This window comes from Herpailurus yagouaroundi, unplaced genomic scaffold (genome assembly GCF_014898765.1).
Source record: "Herpailurus yagouaroundi ecotype Mexico unplaced genomic scaffold, PumYag 28, whole genome shotgun sequence".
Classification (NCBI taxonomy): Eukaryota; Metazoa; Chordata; class Mammalia; order Carnivora; family Felidae; genus Herpailurus; species Herpailurus yagouaroundi.
In genome coordinates this window covers 86,006,647-86,022,795 of record NW_024412376.1, presented here as the reverse complement: position 1 = coordinate 86,022,795, position 16,149 = coordinate 86,006,647, and the positions used below count along the sequence as shown (strand labels likewise).

The following is a 16,149-nucleotide window of genomic DNA, read 5'->3' as shown; positions in this document are numbered from 1 at the left end:
CTGTCTCTCTCTGTCCCAAAAATAAATAAACGTTGAAAAAAAATTTTTTTTTAAAAATTAAAAAAAATAAAGTGTGTCTCAGGGGCGCCTGGGTGGCGCAGTCGGTTAAGCGTCAGACTTCAGCCAGGTCACGATCTCGCGGTCAGTTCGAGCCCCGCGTCAGGCTCTGGGCTGATGGCTCAGAGCCTGGAGCCTGTTTCCGATTCTGTGTCTCCCTCTCTCTCTGCCCCTCCCCCGTTCATGCTCTGTCTCTCTCTCTGTCCCAAAAATAAATAAATGTTGAAAAAAAAATTTTTTTTTAAATAAATAAAGTGTATCTCATAGCATATCACTGGATCTTGCTTGTTTTTTTTTTTTTTTAATATATTCAGGCACTACAGGCCTTTTAATTGGTGAATTTGATGTATTTACATTTACAGTAATTATTGATAAGTAAGAAATTTATTATTGCCATTTAAAAAAATTATTTTCTCTGTGCCTTATAATGGTTTTATCTTTCTCTTCTTGTGCTCCTTTCTTACTGGATAATTTTTTGTAGTGATTTGTTTGTTGTTTTTTTTTTTCTCTTCATCTTTTGTGTACCTGTTATAGGTTTTTTTCATGGTTAGCTCAAGAGTTATACAAAATATCTTATAATTATGACCTTCCATTTTAATTTAACTTTAATCACATACAAAAATACTAACCTTTTATTACCTCCTCATGCATATATAGTTTGTGCTCTTATAGACATTTTGCTTCTTTTTAAATTGTGTGCCATTAAAAAATATATTTATCAGGACGCTTGGCTGGCTCAGTCGGTTGGGTGCCCAACTTCAGCTCAGGTCATGATCTTGCAGTTTGTGGATTCGAGCCCCGTGTCAGGTTCAGTGCTGATAACTCAGAACCTAGAACCTACTTCAGATTCTGTCTCTCTCTCTGCCCCTCCCTGGCTCAAACTCTGTCTCTGTCTCTCTCTCAAAAAAAAAAAATTTTTTTTAATATATATTTTTAGCTAAAAATATATATATTTTTAGCTAAAATATATATATTTTTTTAGAGTTCAAGAAATTTACATACTATCTTTACTACTATAGTAATCTGTATGTGTTTATGTATGTACCTTTATCTATGGAATTTATGTTGTCCTATATTTTCATGCTGCTGTTTAGCATGTTTTCAGTTTTAAGAAATCCCTTAAGCATATCTTATGAAGTAGGTCTAAGGGTGACAAATTCTCTTAGTTATTGTTTGTCTGGGAAATACATTATCTCCCTATTTTTAAGGAATGTTTCTGGGTATAGTATTCTTATTTGGCTGTGTTTTTTTCCCTAAGCACTTTGAATATATCCTCTCACTCTCAACTGGCCTCAAGGTTTCTACTGAAAAATAAACTTATATTCTTAGGGAACAGTTTGGGGGAGAGGAGTCTAATATGTGATGAATCAGTTTTCTCTTACTGCATTAAAAATTCCGTCTTTGCTGTTGACTTTTCATAATTTAAGTATAATGTGTCTCAGTGTAATCTCCTTTGGGTTGATCCTATTTCAAGACTTTTGAGCTGCATGAATACTAATGACCATGTCCTTCCAAAGATTTGGGAAGTTTTCAGCCATTATTTCTTTCTGCCCCTTTTTCTCTCTTCTCCTACTGAGATTCCCAAAGTGCATATATTGATTCTCACATGATGTCCTATAGAGCCTGTAAGATTTCCTCACTCTTTTTCATTCTTTTACTTTTTCTTTCCTTTGACTGGATAATTTCAAATGAACTTTCTTTGAGTTGGCAGATTCTCTCTTCGCATGATTGAGTCTATTATTGAAGCTCTTTATTGCATTTTTTCATTATATTCACTGTATTCTTTAGCTCCAGAATTTGTCTGGTTATCTTTTGTGATTTCGTTCTCTGTTAAACTTCATATTTTCTTCAATTATTATCTTGATTTCACTGAGTTGTCTTTGTTCTCCTGTAGCTAAATGAGCTTTCTTAAAACAATAATTTTGAATTTATTGACAGATCTCCCTTTCTTCGGAGCCAGTTACTATAATTACAGTGTTCTTTTAGTGGTGCCCTGTTTCCTTGATTTTTTTATGTGTTTCTTATAGCCTTGCATTGATGTCTGCACATTTGAGGGAGCAGTCACCTCTTCTAGATTTTATGGACTATCTTCAGTGGGAAAAGACCTATGAGTTATTGTCAGGCCACCAGCTGAGTAGGGCACAATGGCTCTAACTCCAAAGGAAAGGGGAACCACCAAGGAGGTTTTGACTTCAGGGAGGGTGCAACAGTATACACTCTATGAAGCTAGGACACCTGAGGTCAACATGGTCAAAAACCACAGGGTTCTGTGGCAGCATCGAAGGCTACTGGGTTGTCAGTGTCAAAAGCCACTGCAATTCCCCTGTTCTCCTTTTCCCCACAGGAGGAAGTCATGGCCAAAGGGATCCTCCTAGAGCTGGGTCCAGTCAGGGTCTTGGGTTTGTACATGGTTATGAGACATGAATGGCAGCTCCAGCCCTGGTGTCTTCTTCTCCAATGGAGGCACAATGGGATGGACTCCAGACAGCTCCATCTGCTGGGTTAAGCATCAGTGAAGACTGCAGGGATCCTCAGTAGCAAAAGTTTCAGATATCCATAATGGTAACAATGGCTGCAAGGGTCCTCCTGCTGTCTTCACACATGGTAGCAAGTTACACTACTGACATCCTTCTTGGCATCAAACTATGGTGGACTGAGGGATGGTGTGAAGCAGATAAAATGCCTCTTATACTTTTCTATGTGGCCATCCTGAGTTTGAGCTCCTAAGGGTTTATGTAGCTTCTTCATTGTACTCTAAGCTCTCCCATAGCTATTTTCATCAGTATGTAGTTGTTTATAGTTTGTTTCTTTTGGGGGGCGGAGGGGAGCGGAATGAGTGTCAGGACTCCTAGTTCACCATCTTCTTGATGTGACTTCCAGAAAATATTTTATGTTTAAAAGACTCATTTCCTCTCTTTGGTCTCAACCACAAAAACAAGATGACAAAAGGGACATCATCATTTGGAAAGCATCATAATAAGAACCACACATTATGTCACTACTATGGCTCTCAGCCCTACCACATCTTCAGAAGTTGACCTATGGCAAATGTAGCTATCCTGCCAAGCAGAAGAGAGAATAACTGGAGTGCCAAGGCTAAAAGGTGAAATACCACTGGGACTGATATAATGAGGCCTCTAAAAATTGTATACCACAGATTAAGGCATGGATTTCATGAAGAAACAACACCTAAACCCAAAAAGGCAACTGTTGCACCATCCAGTTCATCTTAAGGATTTCAGTGATTAATCATACAATAAATGTTCTGGTTTAAGAAAAAAAGTAAACTAATTTCCTGTATTCTAGTTTCCATTTCTGCACATAAGAACTTGGATATCATCATTCCTCCCTAACAACAAGTAGAAACCTGAACAGAATGTAAACTCAAATTCTCCTTAGATCCATGAAAGAGCAAAAAACACAGGGCAAACCACTGCCCACAAGATCGGAGAGACAGACAAGCAAATACAGGGAGTCACAGCTTACCAGAGCAGAGATTTGCTCTGTATAGGAATACCTAAACTGTAATTGAAGAATTGCTGGAGGCCCAGTGAAGACAAATCTGAGAGGTAAAAACACCATGGGCCAAGTCATAGGGGAGGACCCCACAATCTGGTTTACTTCCAGGAACTCAACTAGGTTCTCACAGTAAATACTGGAGAAAAACCCCTTTGTGCATCTGGCAGGGGAAGAGGGAAAAGCAGCATTTTGAAATATACCAGAACACTCTGTTTTTCTTAACAAGATAAGCTCTCTGGAAAATCAAACTAACCAGAGCCCAACTTGCTGGCGCATTATCAGCACATAATTGACCTACAGAATGGAAATGCACAACTCCAGTCACCTCTAGCCTTCCACACAAGATAGAGGAAATACCTAACTCCAACCCACACTAGCCATTCTAACCCATCTAAGAGGGGGAAAAAACTGAGAAAGACTTGTGAAATTTAGTCCAGTGCAGAGGCATGGGCTCACTAAAATACTAAGAGCTAATCACAGAACTAAAAACTCTTCCCCTCCCCCATACCTTACCACCACATTACTAAAGTCATATTTAGTTTCTTTGCCTAATACATCATGTCAAGTTATACAGATAGAATTTTTGTATCCCCCCAAAATTCATGTTAAACCTAATCCCCTATGTGATGTTATTTGGAGGTGGCACCTTTGGGAAGTGATTAACTCATGAGCACAGAGCTCTGATAAATGAGATTAGTGTCCTTATTTGAACAACAACAACAGCAAAGTCACCCAAGATACCTCCCTTGCCCCTTCCACCATGTAAAGACACAGCAAAAAGATGACCTATGAACCATAAGTGAGCTCTCAACAGAACTGAATCTGTTGCCACCTTCATCTTGGGACTTCCCAGACTCCCAGAGCTATAAGGAATAAATTTCTCTTATTTATGAGCTACCCCATCTGTGATATTCTATTATAGCAACCCAAACAGACTAAGACATCTAGTTATTAAGAAGAAATTACAACAAATATAAAAAAAAAATTAGAAGAAACAGGGCAAGCATCAGAGCCAGACATGGCAGGAAGAGTACCATCATCAGATGTGAAACTTAAAACAAGTAGGATTACTAGGCTAAGGGCTCTAATGAATAAAGAAAACAGAAGGCAAGAAGAGATGAGAACCACAAAAGGCAGAAAAAGAATGAATGAGAAAAATAGGAGCAAAAAACAAGGGCATCAAATAGAAAACAGTAACAAATGTGGTAGATATTAATCCAACTATATCAAAGATCCTTGAATGTCAATGGTCTAAATTTACCAATTAAAAGACAGATATTATATATCTATATCTATATCTATATCTATATCTATATCTATAAATTAAAAGCAAATGGAGAAAAACACACCATGCTAACACTAATCAAAGGAAAGCATGACTAGGTGTAATTTCAGACAGTACAGATTTCAAAGCAAGGAAGCTTATCAGGGCTAAAGAAGATCATTACATAATTATAAAGAGGCCACTTCTCCAAGAAGACAATTTTTAACGTGTATGTGTCTAACAACAATGCAGCAAACTAAATGGGGCAAAAACCAATAGATCTGCAAATAGAAATCTCACAGTTCAAGACTTCAACACCCCTTTCTCAGGCAGGCATAAAATCAATAAGGACATAGTTGCAATCAATAATATCATCAATATCAATAAACTAGATATAATTGACATCATTAATAGCAATGAAAGCATATATGGAAATCTAAGTTCCCATCTTAGGAAAACTTAAAAAAACAAATTAAATTGAAAGTAGGTAAAAGGAAAGAAATAAGTAGAATTAGAGCAGAAATCAATAACATTAAAAATAAATGAAAAATAATGAAAACAAAAGTTGGTCTTTAAAAATATCAATCAAATCTATAAGTCTCTAGCCAGACAAACTAAGAAAAAAAGAGAGAGGGCACAAATTACTGATATCAGAAATGAAGGAAAGAACATCACTACAGATCTCACAAACATTAAAAGAATAAAGGAACATTATGAACTCTATGCTCATACATTTGATAAGCCTGATAAAATGGACCAATTCCTTGAAAAGACTCAAGCTTTCAAACTCACACAAGAAAAAATAGATGATCTGAATAGGTGTATATCTATTTTAAAAATTGAATCCATAATTAATAACCTTTCTAAAAAAAGAAAGCACCAAGCCCAGATGGATTCACTGGTGAATTTTACCAAACATTAAAGGAACAACTTAGATCAATTCTCTACAAACTCTTTCAGAGGATAGAAGCAGAGGGAATACTTCCTCTCATTCTATGAAACCACCATAACCCTAATACCAAAACCAGAAAAAAAATTACAAATATAGAAAACTACAGACCATTATCTCTCATGATTCCAAATTATACACTTTTTATCCTGTTTGAGACTTATAATTGTAATCCTATAAAAACAATTATATTATTCTATTATCGTGTCTTTTCATTTCTAGAAACAATACTTTTCATTGTTGATTGATATTCAGGGGAAGACTAAGGAAATCAAATGCAGAGAAAATTCTTATTGAAATAGCTATTGATTTTTCAGCTGTGAATCATGTATTTATCCTTACTCTAAATGGGTTCATTTAAAAATTTTTATTCTATACTCTTCAAAGTTTTTTTTTAATTTTTTACTTGAGTATAGTTAATACATAATGTTACACTAGTTTCAGATGTACACCGTAGTGATTCAATTGCTAGATACATTACGCTATGCTTGCTACAAGTGTAGCTACCATGTGTCACCATGTAACACTATTACAATATCACTAACTATACTCCCTTTCTGTCCCCTTTATTCTCATGACTTATTCATTCCATAACTATAAACCTGTATCTCCCACTCCCTGTCAACCCCCTCCACTCCTTTCCTTTGGCAACCATCAGTTTGTTCTACACATTTATAGGTCTGATTCTGCTGTCTGCTTATTTCTCTATCCATTTGTTCTGTTCTTTTAAACTCCACATATGAGTGAAATCACACAATATTTCTCTTTCTCAGTCTGATTTATTTCACCTAGTAGAATATTCTCTATGTTCAACCAGGTTGTTGCAAACAGCAAGATCTCGTCCTTTTTTATGTCTATGTAATAGTCCATCATTCAAGTTTTTCTGTTTAAATATAAAAACTATACTGAAGAGGAAAAAAAAAAGTTCCAGGGCTTTATTTGCCTACAATTTCTAAATAAGTAAACTGAAGCATAGCTACAAAAAAAAATTAATGGAATTTTGGGTTTTATATTAATAAATATATACTATCCAGAAGGAGGATGAAAATCCCATGTACAAATCAGACCATACCAAGAATATTATGCTTAGTTCTAGTATCAGATTAAAAAGAGAGACAGACAGAGAGGAGACTTACAAACTACTTTAAGAAGATCCCTAGACAACTTCAAAGGAAAATAAACTATCATGAAGTTACATAATAAGAATAGTCAAAAATAGTTAGAACTTTTATCCTTACTAGAAAAAGACTAAAAAGAAAGCATAGGAAGAGGGAGAAAAAGTAGGCAGAAAGCAGGCAAGTTTAGGTCAGTTTAAGAAGGAAATTGTAAGAAACAGAGTTGTCCACTAGTGAAACAATAAACCTTAGGGCTAGTGAGTTCTTTATCACAAGAGGTGATCAAGCAGAGATGGTAATCACTTGGAGATTTTAAGTATAGTTCCTTCAGCAATATTCACTGAATAAACAACTAACTACCAGGCATGATAAATCCAAAGACTACTCTTACCTTGTAATTATCAGTCAATGATCTTAAAACATAGAAAGTAGATGAACTAGCTACATTTCAACTTACCTTTTTTTCCTCCTGCTGTATTATTACTTCATAAAATCGTGGGAGATATAAGCAATGATTTTGCTGTTGATCTTTCTTGATATTAATATTTTCATAATGAGGTGTCTTTTTCCTTTAGAAAAGTCAGAAAGAAATTGAGGAACTCTCAATTTCAAATACATAATTATTTACTTAAGCAAAGAGAATACTTTTACACTAATGTTTCCTGCTTAAAACGTATGCAATAATGAGGAGCCTGGGTGGCTCAGTCAGTTAAGCACCCAATTTCAGCTCAGATTATGACCTTGCAGTTTATGAGTTCAAGTCCTGCATCAGGCTCTCTGCTGCCAGCACAGAACCCGCTTCAGACCACCTGTCCCTCTCTCTCTGTGTCCCTCCCCCTTTCTCTCTCACTCTCACTCAAAAAATAAAATAAACATTTTTAAAAAACGTAGGGGGAGCCTAGGTGGCTCAGTCAGTTAGGTGTCCGACTCCTGATTTCAGCTCAGGTCATGATCTCAGGGTTGTGAGATGGAGCCCTGGAGAGATTCTCTCTCTCCTTTCTCTAGCCCTCCCCTGCTCATTCTCTCTCTCTCTCAAAAAAAAAAAAACAAAAAAAACTGGTTATGTTGGTTAGTTCTGCATTTTCCAATTCAGAGCATTATAATAAACCTATACTAATAATTACTCCAAATAAAAAAATAGGATGTAGGATTTATGTCCAGAGGTTTGTTTGGTTTAGGGTTTGTTTGCTCATTTTAATCCAGAGCTTAAATAAAAAGTTACCAAAAATTTTTTCCTGTGAATTCTATTTAACAGAAAACATCTTTCAAATTTCAAATCCCCTGATATCTCAACTAAAATGAGAGGGTAAAGTTCTATGCTATTTATAGCACAAAATTTTAAAAAAAGGCATAAAGACCTTTGAAAACAAAAGAGAAAGCTTTATTTTTCTCTGAAGATTTTTCTCTGAAACCACAACCTCAAGAAAGAATAAGAAACTAAGTAAACAGTGATTAGGAGCCCACAAGCTTCAGAATCAGACATCCTGATGTGAATCCTAGCATTGTTATCTATTAGCTGTGTGACCTTACACAAATCATCTTACTTCTCTAATCTTCAAAGTAGATTCTTCACCTAATTGGAAACAGTAACAACCAATTCTCAAGATTGTAATGATTAAAGTGGATAATATAGGTGAAGTGTTTAATGCCATACATGGCCCATAAGTACACAGTAGCCATTAGCTATTATTATTACAAGAATTATTATTTAATAGGTTATACTGACTATACTGTTTTCTCCATTTCTTAAACAGAACATCCAAAAAACCTCATATTAAACATTTCTAATGAACTATACTGAACATAAGCATTTTCAAAAACAGATTAATAGAAAAACTTAAAAACAAATGTTTAAGTCACATAATTGCAATTATTTTCTTTGACATTGCTATGATTTAAATATACATTTAACATCTCAGTTCACTGGTAAATGCTCACTTTGTTGATTCTTTTCACATGAAATTCAACAAATTAACTTGTTTTCAAAACCTCAAATAGCTGTATGGATTATCAAATTTATATTTGGGAGATCAGAAAGATCACATATCATTTAGGTTGGTGTCTTTCCCAAAAAGAGACCTAGAAGTTTGTCTTCCCATTTACAATTCAATGACCAAGTATCTCCACTTTTATACTATATCAGATCTCCCAGAACAATTCTCACTTGATCAATAAAGCAAAAAAGTAAAAAAAAAAAAAAAAAAAAAGTTAAAAAAGGGTAGAAATGTCAGTTACCAGAAGGAACCAAGACAATTCCAACTAAAAGGTACAGTGAAGGCAGCAACACCAAAGAGCAGACAAATTATGGAAATGGTGACATAACTGAAGCAGTCTGGAATGCAATCTGTATGAATACATTCCTACAAGCAAAAGTGAAAAATGCAAATGGAAGAAGAAATGCAGGAAATAAAAAAAAGCTCAAAGAGAAAGTAACATTACAAAGCCAGTAATTAGAATGGGAGTGGGCGATAATTCAAGAAACAAAAGAAACTTAGGAAAAACTACCAAGCAAAATCAGAGCAACACAGTTAGATGGAGTCCTGGTTATGCCTGAAGTATTTAGTCAGAAGTGTAGTGAAATGGAAAGAAAGCAATCATCAGAGAACACATACCTTTGAAAAGTTAATTTTGCTTCATGTTAATTAAACCTCAATAAAACTGATGAGAAGGTAGGCAAGGCAAGCAGGCAGACAGACAGATTAAACAGACAGACAGATAAGCAAATCAGCCAAAATGGAAGAAAAAAAGACAAGATTAGGATACTGAATAACAAAAGCATATGTCAAGGGGATGAGCAGAGTTAGTAAAACCATTTCACAGACTTTGTTTTGTTTGGAAGAATGACAAAGATATTAAGTTTAGACCCCATTAAGCTAAATGTACATATTAAAGTTCTCATGTAACTACTAAAAGAATAAAAGTACAAGATGTACCTCCTATATTAGGAGAGTGAAAAAAATGAAAAAGAAAAGAGAACAGGTATAAATTCCCCAAAACAAGAACCATGTTTTATTCTTTTAATTCTCAGTTACTATGTTTAGTACTAGCACATAGCAAGAATTCAAACAATGTTTGTTCAATGAATGAACATTAGCAAGGGAGTCCAAGCAAGAGAGCCTAAGCTACATCCACCACTGGCATATAGATGAGTCTAAATCTGTGTAGGAAACTAATTAGATAGGTAATCACTGTGGGACTTCTTAGAAGAAAACTCATTCTATTAGAGAAAGAATCAGGCAGATAAGCTGGATCCTGTTTAAAATTTTTAACAATGAAAGCAGGTGACAGATTCTGAGAACAACATAGTATTGTTTCTCAATTTTCCCCTCCAGGTACCCATGTCTAAGGCCTTACTGTAGGAGGAGAGAATAAAGATAGAAAAGTTATTTGTCCGGAAATGCATTTCTTAAACTTCATAAATATAACTTTCAATCTGATGCTATGGCTCTGACCCTGCCACCCCCCACCTCCAATGAGAATGGTTTATAAATCTATCATTTAGTCAGAAGAATGGACACCAGAGCCAGGGACAAGATAAATACTGAGTCATCTTCTTTTGTATTTTCTCTGATCTTCTGTGCATATTTTAGTACTCAGACACATGGGCTGTACAATTACAAACAGACCTCAGTTAAAGTCTAGCTCTGTCACTTAACAGCCTCATGATCTTAAATGTTAATTATTTTTTGACCCTTGCATTTTTCAGTGATAAATGTGTATAACAGTGACTACACAGAGACTTGCAATGATTAAATGAGGTAATACATGTAAAGCAGGTAACACAGGATCTGGCTCGCAAAAAAAGCAATAGTTTTCATATAGCCTATTCCAAAATATAATACTTCTTGGAGTTTTTCATACTGATTTGTCCTTTCATAACAGCCTGTCCTAAATTATTAGAATACTTTCCAGTCAAGAACTACAATAAAAGCATATTACTTTTACTTACTGGACTATATCATACTGCCCAGGACCAGGCCCTGACTTCATAGGAAACTGGAGTCTTCCCAAAGAGTTGCCAAAATGTATCCCCTTATATTTCAAAGTTGCATTGGAAAAATCCTTAAAAAAAAAATTAAAAAGGTGAACATGAGACATAGTTTAAAAGAGTCATGAAACAATGTTTCATTTTATTTGGGTCTAAATCTAAAACAAGGACAGCCTTAGTCAAGGGGGTTCCACTAACAAATGCTAAAGTCTCCTTCAACCTAAGTTATTGCCGCTGTGCCCCATCCCACTCCTGACTCAGCCAAGACTCTAGGGGAAAAGTATGTCTAGCTTTAGTATATCCTCAATCAATATGAACGGCTTTGTCTTGGCAGTGCACGAAGCAATCTAAAACCTTAAGGGCAATAAAGATGAGCTTCTCATTGTTTAACAAAGTGAGGATGGGGCAGAACTGTATGATTTAGGGAATAGAAAGTCTGTTAAAAATGATCTTAATTAAATAGAAATTAATTTCAAGAAAGTAAATTCAAATTCAAATATCACAGATATTAGACAACTTCTAATTACCCGGCATTTAAAACTATAATCTATTCATGTAAACTTTTCATAAAGTAAAAAATACATGACAAACAAATTAAACACTACCCCTGGTTCATTTTCTCAATGCTTGAGGTCCAAACACTACAGAAATTATTTGTGATATGAGAAATCAACCATCATGTTTCCTTTGCATCCCCTGTAATGTCAATTTTTTAAAATCAAGCTGATGAACAGCCACTTTTATTTTTTTTTATTTTTTAAATGTTTTTATTTATTTTTGAGACACAGAGAGAGACAGAGCATAGTGGGGGAGGGTCAGAGAGAGGGAGACACAGAATCTGAAGCAGGCTCCAGGCTCTGAGCTGTCAGCACAGAGCCCTACGGAGGGCTTGAACTCAAGAGTGGGAGATCATGACCTGAGCCAAAGTCGGACGCTTAACCGAGTGAGCTACCAGGTGCCCCAATAAATGTCAAAATTAAGCATGACCCTGAAAAGTTCACTTCAGAGAAGTTAAAGGACCTGCTTTCATTAGAAATTAATAAAATAATAAAATATAACATAAGAACAGTAATCTCTCTTACAGAAATTCTTTTTTGTTGACCTAATATATTCTAAATTGAGCAATCACTTAAGAATTTTTTAAATCACTTTTTAACCAATGGTAAAAGGTAAACTCTATTTTTTAATTCATATTTGTAAAAACATAGCTTTAAAATAAGCTTGGATACTCTAACTTATATACACATAAAAAAATAAAATCCCCATAATAAACTTGTAGGTTAACTGCATAAAACAGTGTCACCCCTTCTACGTGACTATTACTCTTCTAGAATAGTGAGACCAACCTCTGTCAATTATCATAAATAATCATTAATGAAATAAATAGCACTATTAGCGATGGAAAGTGTAATTCCAGTTCAAAATGGTGAATCAAACCCCACATCTGCCCAACTCCTACTAAAACTTCAAAAGGAGTGCATAAAATAGACACAAATTAACAATGCTAGAAACTAAGAGAAAGTGTTATTCACATGCCAAAACTTCAATGGATTTCTGGGAAATATAGCACAGCAGAGACTATAACTAGAAAAGGAACTCATTGTATATGAAAAGAACCTCCTCTGAGGCTTTTGATGATCCCAAAGAGACAGAAACTAGAAATAAGGATGGACTCGGGTGGTGGGAGCAAGTCTCAAAATTCCTTGCACCCTTTGAGATTTGTGCCAGGGCCATTACGTGAAGTGATGAAAGACAATGTTCTTGGCATACATGGTTGAAAATAAATTGGAAGCACAGCCATTGCCTCCAAGGAGGACACACTTTCTATTTACAGAGGCATCACTCCAGAAAGCTTCAGGACACCACAACAAAATCCAAAAAGAACCTGGTACAGCACTAAAATTCCCTACTATGTCAAAATGCCTTTTACTCCCTAGGACTTACCATTAATCACTAACCCTCACATGTTGTATAATACAAACACAATAAAACTAAACTGTCCCTTCCACACCCACCAGATCTTCAAGAATTAAAAAATAGGGCCAAGACAATCTCTGACAGAATTTTGATGCTTCTATAAAGTGAAATGGGACCTTTGCTGATTCTTTTTATAGATGCAATCACAAAGAGAAATTGAACTACAGTTTCTCTACAGGTTTCCCTTGCTTGATTTCCCTTGTCTGTTCCTTGCTTGGGGGTAGTAGAGGATGTTGGAGCCAAGGGTAAAGAAACAGAGTTAATAATTATTTCTAAGTAGGATTCAGACATGTCTTGAAATGTCTGGTGAACTGAATGGGCAAACCAACCAGAAGGCAAATGTGAAAACAAATACTATAGGAAGTAACTAATCATAATGACTCTCACCCAGTAAGAAATTCGTACTGTCAAAAGAGTAGCAATGCTAAATACTGAATATTTTCTGTTGACTGAATTCACCACCTAACAGTCCCCACTGGATTTATGCAAGTGTCCTGTGGGGTACAAAGAGGCTATGATAAAAATCTAAAAGACCTCTTTCATTAAACACTGGTAAAACTGAGCGATACTTTTAGACCCCTCTAACACAGTATAACACAAAGACAGAAGAACATTATGCCCCCAACCTCACCCCAGCTCATCACGCACTTTAGCTGTGATCAAGTACAATGGTAGAAACGCCCAGCAGAGAGCACCATCTGGCAAGAGACTGAAGAGCCTGGTGGAACAGCAGCCTTCTCCGTGGAAATAGACTTGTCAGGGAGCATGGTCCAGACAGCCTCCTGAGGACTCCCAGAAACACCGGGGAAGGAGAAGTTTGCAGAAGGCTAGAGGACCTCTACCATCATTAGGAGGAGACAACATACTTATATTTGAGCTATTAGCAAAGCTGTGACTCTCTTTAGTATTCACAATCCAATGAAGTCTGGAAAAACTGGTTGTATAAATAAAAAAGGATTAATCCTTATTTCCACAAGAAATATTCTGATCTCAATGCACTTAGATTATTAATGCATAGATCCCTTCTAATGAATTACAACACAAATAGAAGAGAGTATACATACAGAGTACATACATACATACATATATAGAAAGTATATATTGCTTTGGCACTCCTGAGTATAACACAAAAGGGAATAAGGCAGTCAGACCATCCAAAGATTTCCCATCTTCACTACGGATGTTCAGCTTTAACACGCTATGAAGCTATAACACTATAAAGCACTAAATCAAAGTAAGATGATATTATTACTATTATTATAGTCATAAGTACGCTTTCTAGCCTATCCATAATTCTCAAGCCCAGATCTTTGTCAGTACTAGAAGGAACAGAGATATGAATAAAAATGGGAAGAGCTATCCCACCAATCTCTGTAACACATAGAGTATACACTGATTTGGCACTCCTGAGTGTAACACAAAAGGGAATAAGGCAGTCAGACCATGCAAAGGCTTTGGATCTGGCTGCAGACACAAATGCTATAATACCTAGCAGAACAGCATAGAAAAACAGCACAGACTAACACGTCCAGCAGAGCCACAGATGGTAGTAGAGGAATGCTGGAAGAAACTGCGGCATCCCCTAGAGGAGCTGAAAAGCAGCCTGTTCCTTCAGGCCAGTGACAACTCCAAAGACTACTGCACCCTACAGAGCTTCAGGAAAAGGAAGAATGGAAAGCCACACAACACTTTCTTTTGCTAAAGTACGTGTTCTAGACCATCTTTCACATGCAATTACATAATATAGCCATAAATTTCAAAGTACATATGTGGTTTTGCAGACAGAAAAAGCGTAATTTCTCCATTTGTTCTGTACTTTATTTCTACTTAGAAATTAAGTCAAATTTCATAATTGTGCAGATTTTTGGCATAATAAGAAGTGAAGCACACAAATGTAGAACTCTGTTCTAATATAATATAGCCATTTTAGGTATGTTAGATGTTTTATATATTTCAGGCAGGAGCATATCCATTTTTATTTACTATAGCCTATAGATTTTTTTATTCATTTTTGAGAGACAGAGAGAGACAGAGTATGAGCAGGGGAGGGGCAGAAAGAGAGAGAAGGAGGCACAGAATCAAAGCAGGTTCCAGGCTCCGAGCTGTCAGCACAGAGCCCAACACAGAGCTCGAACTCACAAACCGCGAGATCATGACGTAAGCCGAAGTCGGATGCTTAACTGACTGAGTCACCCAGGCGCCCCAAGCCTATAGATTTTTTAAATATCAATATTGTAAGACAGCATTTTGATAAATCATCTTACATCACATTTTTAAAGCCTAAAAAATACATGTTAGAATTTTATATTAATTCTTTTAACATGGCACTTCAAAACCTTGAGCAGAATTATGTCTAAGAAGCTTTCTTCAGGTTAATTTCCACTGTTCTGATTTTGTCCAGTAGAAGGGAAGATTATGCACACATGTGCATATTCACCATTCAACACATTAGCAAAATCCTTTTCCTGTATATATACTAACATTCATTTCACCTAAACCATGTGAATTGACAACTACTTAATTCACTAACCTCTGACTGTGGAGGTTACTCAGGTAAATGTTCAATCTGAAATTTAATTTAAAAGCCTCTTAAAAATGCAACACAGAAAATGAAAAATAAATTGATGCACTCTTAACTCTAAATCATACTCTCTTTATATCAAGAAGTGTTGACAATACCAATTTCAAGGTCATTGTCAACTTGGAAAATCATTAGCAAATAAAATATGACTTAATTGAAGCAAACTCAGCATGGAGCTGCATTATTTTAAGTGAATGTTGTAATATAACTTGAAGAAGAATTACTAACTGCCACTCCCATTGACAATAAAATGTATGAAGAAGGGGCTATGCAACTTTTCTACCACATCTTTTCCATAATTAAGTATGGAAATAGGATTTGTGAAGAATTAAAAGTCCCAAAGTGCATCAATTCAAACACTAATGGACTGCTCTCCAGCATGGCAGCACATAGGTATTTCCCAGCATGTTATCATTAGCAAATGTCAATGCCATAATTCCAACCACAAACGTTTGAAATTTCAAGCTTGTGAAATCCACTTCTGGAAAGTAGACTTCTAATAGTTACCTGGACTTTTCTTAAAAAGGGAGAGAGAAATAGAGAACCTATATTTTATAATTGAAATGTTAGAGACACAGAGAAAGAACCTAAATTTTATAATTCAAATATTACACAAAGTAATTTATACATAGAATTTTTCTTTACTGATTATATATGCAGCTAAAATGTATCATTTGTTGGCTAGAATCTTATATAACT

The 16,149-nt window shown here is 35.6% G+C and overlaps 1 protein-coding gene and 1 pseudogene across 1 annotated transcript in view; one reads left to right on the top strand and one right to left on the bottom strand.

The window, feature by feature from the left end:
* The window catches only part of STPG2 (sperm tail PG-rich repeat containing 2), a 554,759-nt gene that overhangs the window by 513,897 nt on the left and 24,713 nt on the right, over nucleotides 1-16,149 (bottom strand). Inside the window, exons 4-5 of the mRNA XM_040487853.1 lie at nucleotides 10,854-10,966; nucleotides 7,362-7,473 (exon numbers count right to left, since the gene is read on the bottom strand). Coding sequence (XP_040343787.1) covers nucleotides 7,362-7,473; nucleotides 10,854-10,966 — 225 coding nt within the window. The remainder of the gene's footprint in view (nucleotides 1-7,361; nucleotides 7,474-10,853; nucleotides 10,967-16,149) is intronic.
* Nucleotides 2,997-3,329, top strand: LOC121032170 (60S ribosomal protein L37-like; annotated as a pseudogene).